Source organism: Pristiophorus japonicus, chromosome 9 (assembly GCF_044704955.1).
Source record: "Pristiophorus japonicus isolate sPriJap1 chromosome 9, sPriJap1.hap1, whole genome shotgun sequence".
NCBI lineage: Eukaryota > Metazoa > Chordata > Chondrichthyes > Pristiophoridae > Pristiophorus > Pristiophorus japonicus.
In genome coordinates this window covers 56,703,368-56,716,069 of record NC_091985.1, presented here as the reverse complement: position 1 = coordinate 56,716,069, position 12,702 = coordinate 56,703,368, and the positions used below count along the sequence as shown (strand labels likewise).

Below are 12,702 nucleotides of genomic sequence, written 5' to 3'. Positions count from 1 at the left end.
TCTGAGGATTGTAAATCTATGGAATTATCTGCCCCAGAGAGCTGTGGAGGCTGGGTGATTTACTATATTTAAGGCGGAGATAGACAGATTTTTGAGCGCTAAGGGAATAAAGGAATGGGGAGTGGGCAGTGAAGTGGAGCTAATGATCAGCCATGATCTTAATGAATGGCGGAGAAGGCTCGATGGGCCAAATGGCCTACTCCTGCTCCTATTTCTTATGTTCTTATCTTCTTTTGCAAGTCACCAGTCAAATGGCAGGAATGAACTGCTGCATTTGAGTGTTCCTTGAGATGCTTAAAGAAACTAGGAGAATTCTGTTATTTTCTTCTAATGTAAATTTTGGGTTAAATAACCTTACTTGAGCAATTGTTTCCTTTTCAATCCATTTGATTCATTAGTATTAAGATAGTATAGAAGAGTACAACTTGAAGCTGGTCCTTTCTATGTCCTAATGGATTTGATTGGAAATTTTGAAACCCACACAAATATACAAAAAATCCTTGTTGGAGGTAAACAGGAGTTCCCCTAAAATTTCAGCACTTTTCCTTGAGAATATCCTACCTTCCAAATAAATATGCTTTTTTTCATAAAGTACAAAAGGTGTTACCTTTAACAATAAATTAGGTCACAGCCCCTCTCTATATACAATAGTATCAAATGGACAGAAAAATGTGCCCCACTAAAACTTGCTTAGTTCCAAATCCATTTAAGAATGTGAATTGGCAAAAAAACACGTTAAGCATTCTTTAAATAACACAGTAATAATCAAAATACACAATGATCTCTTGTACAGGAACCGTTAGAAAAGTCTGGATATTTGTTAAAATTGGGAGGAAAAGTGAAAACATGGAAACGGCGATGGTTTGTCCTTAAAGGTGGTGAATTGCTGTACTACAAATCACCAGTAAGTAAGATAAGTATAACTATTCATTTCTAACTATACAAAGTCACGAATGGGCTCAGTTTACTCCAATGCTGTTTTTTTGGCGTATTTCAAAAGTTACGCCCGTTATTTTTGGCCCCGACTATGCCAAAAACTTAACTTGCAAGTTTCCCAGTTCTAATTTTTGAAATTGGTGCCGTGCAGCCTGGCCTTAGCTTTGGGGGGGTGGAGCCTAATGTCTGTGCCGGCAAAATGCGCATGCGTGGAAAAAAAAATGACGTTTTTAACGTGACTGCTATGGGCGCACATGCCCAGTACACCTCCCGGTTCAAGAGCCAGTTGTGTGTGAGAACTTTAATTCTCAGTGGAAAAATCGGAGCTGCAAATGCAATGTGGCTCAAGGACCAAGAACTTCTTGCAAGAGGAAGTGGAGGCACTAGTTACTGTCATTGAGGCCAGATGACATGAGCTGGACACCAGCAGAGGTCACACAAAAGTTTCACCAAAAGAAATGAAGAAACGCTGGAACCAACTTGCCAAAGATTATTGTGCATTGGTGACCATCCTGAGGTCTGGAGGCCAGTGCAGAAAGAAGTGGTAGGACCTTGGTCAATTAGTTAGTGTAAGTAATATTTTCACTTATTCATTGGAATTGCAATTATAAATGTGACCATCTGTATGTCCCACTCAGCAGAAAGACACCCTCTCTAAAAAGTTATATTTTCATCTTTGCAGAGAAGGGTGGCACACAACAAAAGAGAGAGAACTCGAACAGGAGGAGGCCCGGCAAATCTGCACCTGCTGACACATGGAAGACGGGGTTGCTGCTTTGACGGATCCTGCCTGGATAAAAGCAACCATCACTGCACAAGCTGGGCCCACACTCGAGAAAGAGTGCAAGTCTTGCAAATTCCACATTCTTGCTTTGCTAAAAGTTAAGTACTGCGCAGGTTAGCAATGCTTCAGTTCATGAGGATGTCTCCGACAGCTACGCTTCGGTTGATGCAATGTGCTATCATTCATTGTGGTCCTACAAATGAGCCTGCTGCCTGCTCTGTGTGAGCCTACTCATGCCACCCTGCTCCTTCCTCTGCTGCTAACTATTTGTCTGTTCTGTTGTATTTTGCAGAACTTGAGGCCAACCCTGAAGAGGCTGAAGCTGATTCAGACGCGGACAAGCCTGAAGAGGAGAGCATCTTCCAATCCCACCTTCCAGACCAAGAGCATGGGGGGGGGGGGGAGGGGGAGTGGCAGGGGGAGTATGAAGCCCCCACTGTTGTACTCACTCTGGAGAAGGTGCTGGTGCCTCCCATTGAGGTGCCAGCCCCTTTCCTGAGTGGTGCGAGTGTTGGGACATTCCATGGTTTCGCACAGTCTGAGGCTGTTGGTCCCAGTGGGATGCAGTGAGCCACACCCAGGGTGAGGAGGGGAAGGAGAGCTCGACAGCGCTCTCCTGAGGTGCAGGATCTAACAGATGTGGTTCAGATGATGACAATGAGTGCAAAGAGCATTGACCTTACGTGATCACTCCTGGACACCATCAGTGGGGTGGGTGATGAGGTATCGGGACTGTCTGGAGAAGTAACAACACTCTCACGAGAAATGGGAACACTGTTCGGGCACATGAGGGAGAGAATGTGGCAGGTAATCGATACACTGTCGGTGAACATGAGGGAGGGAATGTCGGAGTTAGCTGCTGCAATAAGGGAACACACCCAGACCCCGTGGCCATTGACGGAATCAACTGCCACTCCCACTCCAATCCTCAGACCAGCCTCTGAAGAGGCCCAAGCCGAGCCATCCACATTACCGCCTGCCCACGCCCACATCAAGAAGTGCGCATTACCCGAGATGTTTGAAAGAATAAGCTTGGTACCAACCCGAGAAATGCCGCGCCATCGCCTGCGGGCAGATGTGAAGTCACCCAAACCAAGCACAGCGGACGGTCTTAGAATAAGCTGGAGGAGAGATGGATGCAGTCTTTCTTTGCTGCTGCTGTTGTTGTTACTGTTGTAACTGTTTTCAAATTAAAAGTTTTTTGTAAGTGATGTAAATTTACAAGTTTAAAAGTTTGTAAATGATCTTAAAGTTTGTAAGTGATCTTAACTGACAACTTTAAAGTTTGATACAGGAATATTTTTATTAAAGTTAAGTTAAGTACAAACAAGTGTTAAGCTTTTGAATAAAATATATTTTAAATTGTAACTGAATAATTCCCATTATTTGTTCCATTATTAACACAACTTTTTGAACTAAAGAAGAATAATTTCTATTATTTGTTCCATTAACACAACACAACACAACATTACAGAATAGGTCCAATCAGTAAACGTGGTCCATTTGTAATAGTTGCCGCTGAGCCTTCAGGCAGCAAAGCGTTGATGAGCTGCTGCCTCAAGGCTCGAGCAATCGTTAAAGGGACATGACGGCACGCCCTCCTCCACTGTCATGCTCCGGGTTGCATGGCTTCCACCTCCTCCTCATCATCACTTGCATTTTCCTCCTCATCATCAGTCACTCTCGCCTCAGCTGGATCTTCTACTACCAGCTGCTGCTACCTCATGATGGCTAAGTTATGCAGCATGCATCACACAACAGTGAACTGACCAACAATCTTCGGGAAGTATTGCAAGTAACCTCTAGAATGGTCCAGGCATCGGAAATGCTGCTTCAAGATGCTATATTATGTGCAACATGTTGTATTCCCGGTCAGCTTGCATCTGGTTTACGTGTAGAGGCTTAATGAGCCAGCTGGCGAGGCTGTATCCTTTGTCTCCCAGCAGCCAGTTCTGCCCTTCTGGTGAAACATGGCAGATATAGCACTCTCGCGTAGAATAAACCCATCAACTGCCATGATGCGACGCATGTCGTCACAGACGAGATGCACATTCATGGGGTCCAAGTTTCCACCCTCTGGAAAAATGGCGCATCGTGATAAGGTGCGCTGACTTTCTGGAAGAAAAAGGGCGGCGAAAACTTACCTTGTGGTTCTCTGGTCTCCTCAGGACATCTTCGTGCTCGGCGTGATGCAGCACAAGGGGTCGGGGGCGAAGCCAGGTCCCGGCGCTGAAAACAGTGCTGGGACCTCTGCACACGCGCGCTAGAGTGTGCGCGCATGTGCAGTAGCTCCAGGCCCCCGAGACTGCGTGGGAGGGGCCTGACCCTAGCCCTGGCCGAATGGATTCACCAGGCGAAGATCGGGACTGGACCTCCCTCCCATTCAGCTCCCTCCCCCCTCATCCCCCCCCCCCCGTCAGCGGCGGGGCCCGCCCGAAGTGTCGTTGGCGGCGGCAGCGGCCCGACCCAACCCGTTCAGCCTCTCCCCCCTCCTCTCTCCCTCCCTCCCTCCTCTCTCCCCACCTTCCTCCCTCCCTCCTCTCCCCACCTCCCTCCCTCCCTCCTCTCCCCACCTCCCTCCCTCCTCTCCCCACCTCCCTCCCTCCCTCCTCTCCCCACCTCCCTCCCTCCCTCCTCTCCCCACCTCCCTCCCTCCTCTCTCCCCCTCCCTCCCTCCTCTCCCTCCCTCCCTCCTCTCCCTCCCCTCCCTCCCTCTCTCCTCTCTCCACCTCCCCCTCTCCCTCCTCTCTCCACCTCCCTCTCTCCCTCCTCTCTCCCTCTCTCCTCTCTCCCCCCTCTCTCCCCCTCCCTCCCTCCCTCCTCTCTCACCCTCCCTCCCTCTCTCTCCCTCCCTCCTCTCCCTCCCCCTCTCCTTCCTCTCCCCCCCCTCTCCCTCCTCTCCTTCCCCCCTCTCTCTCCTCTCCCTCCACCCTCCTCTCCCTCCCCCCTCCTCTCCTCCCTCCCCCCCCATCCACTCCCTCCCCTCCCCCCCTCCATCCTCTCTCCTTCCACCGTTCGCTGTCAGAAACACAGAGACAGAGAGAGAGAGACACTGGGGGGGCATCCCAGCACGCTGTTGGAGGGCTCCCGGTGCCACAGTAGGTGAGTAGAAATAATTTTTTATTTATTGATTTGATTTTAAATTTTTTTAACATTTTTTTTTTAAATGTTGATTGATTTTTTTGATCTATTTCTCATTTAATACTAATGATGGCTCTTTATTTGTAAAAGTGAAGTGTTTAATGTTTGTAAACTTCCCTCCCCCACCCCACCATCTCTCGTTCCCTACGCCTGATTTATAAGTGCAGGCAAGGTTTTTCTGAGCGTACAAAAATCTACATTTACTCCATTCTAAGTTAGTTCGGAGTAAGTTTTCGCTGCCTAAACTTGCAAAACAGGCTTAAGTGGCTGGACACGCCCCCTCTCGAAAAAAAAATCTGTTCTAAAATGAAACTATTCTAACTGACTAGAACTGGAGCAAACTAAATGCCGAGAATTGCAATTGCTAAGATGTTCCATTCTAAACTAGTTGCTCCAAAAAAATAGGAGCAACTTGGGCCGAAACTTGAGCCCATGGAGTGGAAACCTTTTCTGTTCCTCTACATCTCTGAATCCTCCAAAGATGCTTGCAAGGCAATGTGGGTACAGTCAATGCAGCCCTGTACCTTTGGGAAGCCAGCAATCCTGGAGAAATCCACAGCCCTGTCACGCATTGCCTGGGGGATCATGGGGAACTTTATGTAGTCATTCCTCCAGGCTTATAGTGCAGCAGTCACCTGCTGAATGCAGATATGTGTTGCATGTTGAGAAATGGTGCACACATCCCCAGTTGTGGCCTGGAATGATGCAGATGCAATCTTTACTTCAACTGACAAAACAATCCTTTTGATGCTTCTAGGGTGCAGATCTGCCTTTATAATAGGTCTCGGTTACAACTTCTTTGCGGAATCGCAGCCTTCTCACACAGTCTGCATCACACAGGTGCAGGTATGAACGCCTGTCTCGATATACCCGATGTGGGTAAGGCCTCCTGCCCATCATCCTACGGTTCCTCATACGATGATGTCTAATCAATCTTCCCCGCAGCAACCATCATACAGAAGGCTTGCACGAGATATGGCATTGTCAGTATTGTCCCCATAACTTAATTGTAGCTTTGCAAGAAGCTCAAAACATCAGGACAAAGCAGTTAAACCTTCTTTGTTCTCTCTCTCCCCAAGATTGACGCCCTAGTATGGATCACCCTTGGTCTGCACATGCACAATAGGCTTGCTTAGAACGGGAAGCCAGACATTCAATGAAGACATTTCATCGGCAGTCCCTCGGAATCGAGGAAGACTTGTTTCCACTCTTAGCATGAGTACTTAGGTACAGTCCAATACGAGAACCACAGTCCCTGTCACAGGTGGGACAGATAGTCATTGAGGGAAAGGGTGGGCAGGGAGCCTGGTTTGCCGCACGCTCCTTTCGCTGCCTGAGCTTGATTTCTGCATGCTCTAGGTGACAATACTCAAGGAGCTCAGTGCCCACCACTTAGGCCGGTCTATGGCCAGGGACTCCCAGGTGTCAGTGGGGATGTCGTACTTTATCAGGGAGGCTTTGAGGGTGTCCTTGTAACATTTCCTCTGCCCGCCTTTGGCTTGTTTGCCGTGGACGAGTTCCGAGTAGAGCGCTTGCTTTGGGAGTCTCGTGTCTGGCATGCAAACTACGTGGCCTGCCCAGTGGAGCTGATCAAGTGTGGTCAGTGCTTCAATGCTGGGGATGTTGGCCTGGACGAGGACCCTAACATTTGTGCGTCTGTCCTCCCAGGCGATTTGCAGGATCTTGCGGCGACATCGCTGGTGGTATTTCTCCAGCGACTTGAGGTGTCTACTGTACATGGTCCACGTCTCTGAGCCATGCAGGAGTGGATGTTGGACGGCCGTCGGGGTAGCAGCTCCCTAGGGAGCTCCCCTACTTAAACAGTTCCTCGGCCCTCAACTCCCCTACCCCCCCCCCCCCACTATCTAATCCTCCCCAAGCCCCAGCCCTAGCCCTAATAGACCCCAATAGGGGGTCTTAAAGAATTAAATCCTCACCCTAACCCCAACCCCGCGAATCCCAAAAGTTCAGGCCTACCTCAGGCCTCCCACCACACCGCACATCGGCGTCTCCCGACTGGTCCTCCTGCGGCGACTCAACGCAACTTCGGCCTCCTGGTTGGACCTCCTGCAGTGGCTGGATGACCCTATGCGACCTGGACCTCCCGGCTGGACCTCCTACAGCGACGCGGCGTGACTGGGGCCTGCCGGCTGGACAACTCGACATGACCTGGATCTCCCGACTGGACCTCCTGCGGCGACTGGGCGGCTGGACCTGGCTATCGGGCCGCCACCTCCTTGCCCGCCCCCTGCCCCCCCCCCCCACATCTGGACCTCTCCTTCCCAACTGATGGTCTGGTCTTCTCCTTCTCCTCCAGCACCTGGTGAGTACAATGGCTGCCCCCCCCATTCTGAACCCCAGTGCACTGCTGCCGCCGCCCCCCCCCCCCCCCCCAATGCCTGCCCACAATCAAACCTTGGACTACCTACCACCAAGGGCGCTACCCAGCGCCGTGCCTGTGGCCAACACCTCGCCGTAGGCAATTAGGCCCATATAGTAGTGCCTGGTCTCCAGTCGTCCTGGACCCCATTGCCACTGGACCTGAAGACATTTGAGGTAACGAAGTCTAACGCAATTCTTTCATTTTTGGTTTTTTTCAAAGTACCACCCCACCACTGACCAAACGTCCCATCACCAGGCTCGAGGGTCGTCCGGCAGAATCGCTCCTTTACCTGGACAGGAGCTCGGTGTCCACCCGCCCCCCCCCCCCCACTCCCCACCCCCACCCTGGGCTTCTTTTGATGCTGCTGTATGTCTAAAGCGTTCTCATCCCTTCAGTTCGGCTTCCATACTTCCCACCCCCGGGCTTCTTTTGAAGCCGAGCCCCTGTGTCCGGGCGAGGGAGCGATTCTGCCGGCTGATGCTCTGACCCTCGAGCCCGGTGAGGAGATGTTCGGTGGTGGCGTGGTACTTTGAAAAAAAATCCAAAATTAAGGAATTTTATTAGGCTTCCATTTTCTCCCTTTTGACTTTGAAAATATTAAGCTTCGTGATGCATATTCTTTGTCTTCTTGACTCCCTCCAAAACTTCGCCTAAAAACAATGGCATCTTTCTGCGCCGAATTTGTAATGTGCGCTGGCTTTTCTTAAGTGCCCAGAAGGTTTTTTGGGAGTGGTCACATACGCCGTCCTCGGAAAAATATAAGTTGGCCAAACTTGCTTAAATGTGAAAAACTGGTGCAGATATCAGGTTACACCCCCAATGACGCAAAAAAAACGAAACTAAAAAAATCGTTCCTAACTGAGTTACGCTGGCGCCGAAACTTTGGGGAAACTTGGATATTTTAATTTCCGGCAAAAAAAGTGGCACACGCCAAAAAAATGTTGCAGATAACTGGGGAAAATTGAGCTCTATACAATGTCTTGTACCATTGAGCATGTGTTATATTTTTCTATTTGTAACTTTTTTGTTTTATAGCTGAACTAGTGGAATGTTGTTTGCATAGTGGTATCACTCACATTACCTGGATTAACTTCAGATATAAAATTATTCTTTAATCACTTGTACAGATGTATTAGCCTCTTTCATCCTATATTGGATCATAGTATACCAGTGCTCTTTTATAAGCTCCAGTGCTTCGCAATTATGCTTTTCCACTCTTTTTCTTTTCTTCTTTATATTGGTAAATTTTTTACTCCTCTGTCCCATTATCCATTCCCTGACACAGAGAGGCAAGTGAATTGTTCACAGCCCTTTGGCAATGACATTCCACAATCATATTGCTACTCTATCTCTCATTTCTTTCATTCCCAGTCGGGGAAGTTCCTTATCACCACAAATGCAGGATTATAAATTATACTGGTTGGGAAATGATGTGGAGTATTACAAAGATACTCGACACAAGTCTGTTTTGGAGAAAAGAATCGTTTATTAAATACTCGATCGAGGGAGAGATAGCTTCTACAGGAGTTCAGTAACTCGGTGACCCAAACCAGCTGTTCTCTCCGAACAATTGTCGCGTTACTGTATTTATACAGTCAAAGTACATACAAAATCATGAAGTTCCGCGCGGAGCCTTTTCATTTGTTGTTTCCCTGCCGCATCACAAAATTTTCACCTACCGACTATGATTAATTGATTAATACAATTATATTGACAGCAAGCTTCATTACCTCCTCTGTGCGCCTTTTATCTGATAAGTTATGTGCCACATCATTCTCAGGTCTGCGAACTCTTGTCCTCTTGGCCTGACTGCTTTCAACCAGTTGAGATGTTTTTCAATCGTCTTTTGTTTCCCGTAATCTCTTACCACCCCATGTGACCTAGCCTTGGCATGTATTTTTCCCAACTGTCTGGTTTTAACCTACATATCAATTGGTCAAATCAAATCGCACGGGGTAGCCTGGAGGAGGAATCCATAGAATGCATATGGGATTGTTTCTTAGAACAGTATGTTACAGAACCTACAAGGGAGCAAGCTATCTTAGACCTGGTCCTGTGTAATGAGACAGGAAAAATAAACGATCTCCTAGTAAAAGATCCTCTCGGAATGAGTGATCACGGTATGGTTGAATTTGTAATACAGATTGAGGGTGAGGAAGTTGAGTCAGAAACGAGCGTACTATGCTCAAACAAAGGGGACTACAGTGGGATGAGGGCAGAGTTGGCTAAAGTAGACTGGAAACACAGACTAAACAGTGGCACAATTGAGGAACAGTGGAGGACTTTTAAGGAGCTCTTTCATAGTGCACAACAAAAATATATTCCAGTGAAAAAGAAGGGCGGTAAGAGAAGGGATAACCAGCCGTGGATAACCAAGGAAATAAAGGAGAGTATCAAATTAAAAACCAATGCGTATAAGGTGGCCAAGGTTAGTGGGAAACTAGAAGATTGGGAAAATTTTAAACAACAGCAAAGAATGACTAAAAAAGCAATAAAGAAAGGAAAGATAGATTACGACGGTAAACTTGCGCAAAACATAAAAACAGATAGTAAAAGCTTTTACAAATATATAAAACGGAAAAGAGTGACTAAAGTAAATGTTGGTCCCTTAGAAGATGAGAAGGGGGATTTAATAATGGGAAATGTGGAAATGGCTGAGACCTTAAACAATTATTTTGCTTCGGTCTTCACAGTGGAAGACACTAAAACCAAAAATTGCTGGTCACAGGAATGTGGGAAGGGAGGACCTTGAGACAATCACTATCACTAGGGGGTAGTGCTGGACAGGCTAATGGGACTCAAGGTAGACAAGTCCCCTGGTCCTGATGAAATGCATCCCAGGGTATTAAAAGAGATGGCGGAAGTTATAGCAGATGCATTCGTTATAATCTACCAAAATTCTCTGGACTCTGGGAAGGTACCAGCGGATTGGAAAGCAGCTAATGTAACGCCTCTGTTTAAAAAAGGGGGCAGACAAAAGGCAGGTAACTATAGGCCGGTTAGTTTAACATCTGTAGTGGGGAAAATGCTTGAAACTATCATTAAGAAAGAAATAGCGGGACATCTAGATAGGAATAGTGCAATCAAGCAGACGCAGCATGGATTCATGAAGAGGAAATCATGTTTAACTAATTTACTGGAATTCTTTGAGGATATAACCAGCATGGTGGATAGAGATGTACCGATGGATGTGGTGTATTTAGATTTCCAAAAGGCATTCAATAAGGTGCCACACAAAAGGTTACTGCAGAAGATAGAGGTACGCAGAGTCAGAGGAAATGTATTAGCATGGATAGAGAATTGGCTGGCGAACAGAAAGCAGAGAGTCGGGATAAATGGGTCCTTTTTGGGTTGGAAATCGGTGGTTAATGGTGTGCCACAGGGATCGGTGCTGGGACCACAACTGTTTACAATATACATAGATGACCTGGAAGAGGAGACAGAGTGTAGTGTAACAAAATTTGCAGATGACACAAAGAGTAGTGAGAAAGCAGGTTGTGTAGAGGACACAGAGAGGCTGCAAAGAGATTTGGATAGGTTAAGCGAATGGGCTAAGGTTTGGCAGATGGAATACAATATCGGAAAGTGTGAGATCATCCACCTTGGGAAAAAAAACAGTAAAAGGGAATATTATTTGAATGGGGAGAAATTACAACATGCTGAGGTGCAGAGGGACCTGGGGGTCCTTGTGCATGAATCCCAAAAAGTTAGTTTGCAGGTGCAGCAGGTAATCAGGAAGGCGAATGGAATGTTGGCCTTCATTGCGAGAGGGATGGAGTACAAAAGCAGGGAGGTCCTGCTGCAACTGTATAGAGTATTGGTGAGGCCGTACCTGGAGTACTATGTGCAGTTTTGGTCACCTTACTTAAGGAAGGATATACTGGCTCTGGAGGGGGTACAGAGATGATTCACTAGGCTGATTCTGGAGATGAGGGGGTTACCTTATGATGATAGATTGAGTAGACTGGGTCTTTACTTGTTGGAGTTCAGAAGGTTGAGGGGTGATCTTATAGAAACATTTAAAATAATGAAAGGGATAGACAAGATAGAGGCAGAGAGGTTGTTTCCACTGGTCGAGGAGAGTAGAACTAGGGGGCACAGCCTCAAAATACGGGGGAGCCAATTTAAAACCGAGTTGAGAAGAAATTTCTTCTCCCAGAGGGTTGTGAATCTGTGGAATTCTCTGCCCAAGGAAGCAGTTGAGGCTATCTCATTGAATGTATTCAAGTCACAGATCGATAGATTTTTAACCAATAAGGGAATTAAAGATTACGGGGAGCGGGCTGGTAAGTGGAGCTGAGTCCACGGCCAGATCAGCCATGATCTTGTTGAATGGCGGAGCAGGCTCGAGGGGCTAGATGGCCTACTCCTGTTCCTAATTCTTATGTTCTTATACTGTGATAAGATGATCTATCTTCGTGAGAGTTCTAATTTTATCATTTCTGTTTTTGTAGCACGTATTTTTTCTTTTTTTCTTTCAGCCTTGCTTTTGCTTTTTAACTTTACTTAATTAGGTCCCCTCTACTTAATTTTTTTTTTCTACAGGAAAGAATCTATAAAAGGGCTGATTTCCATGGACCCCCTCAATCAGCAGCCATAAGGTCCTGATTCAGTTAAAAGACCCTGAAAGGGGGTAAGGGTGCAGATCTAATAAGTAAAGGTAGTCCTACCTTTCAGTCCTCAGCTCGCCCTGGCATCCCACACACCCAGTCAATGGGAGTTTGGGGGCAGGCTACAACGCCAAGATTTCTAAGCTCTCCTACCTTGGGGTGCCCAGCAAGTGAGTGACTCCATCAGGCCTATGTCTGATTTTTATGTAGGAACTTTACAGCCAGGAGACCGGGAAAACTTTCTTCCATTCAGTCTGATCTGGATTTGAATCCAGAAAGTATTAATAATCTTGAGATTGTATTACCCTAGCATTTGTAAATGAGACTATACTGCACATACTAAAATATGCCGATTTCTCTCTTATCTCTGAATCCAGAGCGATGTCATTCGTAAACCACAGGGTCAGATTGAGCTCAATGTCTCAAATCATATTGTCAGGTGTGATGGAAAACAGACAATTCAGGTAGTATTTTCAGCCACATTTCTTTAATACAGCGCTTGTTTCAAACCGTGTTGGTTCACCATGTAATTGAATTTTCATTCTATCTACTATCAACTAAATAATTATTTTGCACAGCGTATTGCCAAGCAAGTGATAGCAATGTGTAATTTGTTTTAACAAGCATAGGTTACAACCTTGAACTGTGCGGTGCTGGAATCTCCAGATTTTAGATATAGAAATCATTCCATAATTGACTTTCAAGCCTAGATTTTCCAGTCAGCTGTGAACTCGACTGAAGGTGGCATGGTACAAGAATGCCGCTTGCCCAACATGCTGCAGGATTTAAAGGCCTGCAGCAGGCTAAAAAGCCACACACAATACTGTACATCAGAAAATACAATTATT

At 46.7% G+C, this 12,702-nt stretch overlaps 1 protein-coding gene across 2 annotated transcripts in view; it reads left to right on the top strand.

Annotated features, from left to right (window-relative positions):
• The window catches only part of plekhh2 (pleckstrin homology domain containing, family H (with MyTH4 domain) member 2), a 229,085-nt gene that overhangs the window by 143,820 nt on the left and 72,563 nt on the right, over positions 1 to 12,702 (top strand). Inside the window, exons 13-14 of one of the 2 annotated variants that reach the window (XM_070889371.1) lie at positions 794 to 904; positions 12,232 to 12,318. In XM_070889371.1, coding sequence (XP_070745472.1) covers positions 794 to 904; positions 12,232 to 12,318 — 198 coding nt within the window. The remainder of the gene's footprint in view (positions 1 to 793; positions 905 to 12,231; positions 12,319 to 12,702) is intronic. The other variant, XM_070889372.1, reaches the window with a different exon arrangement.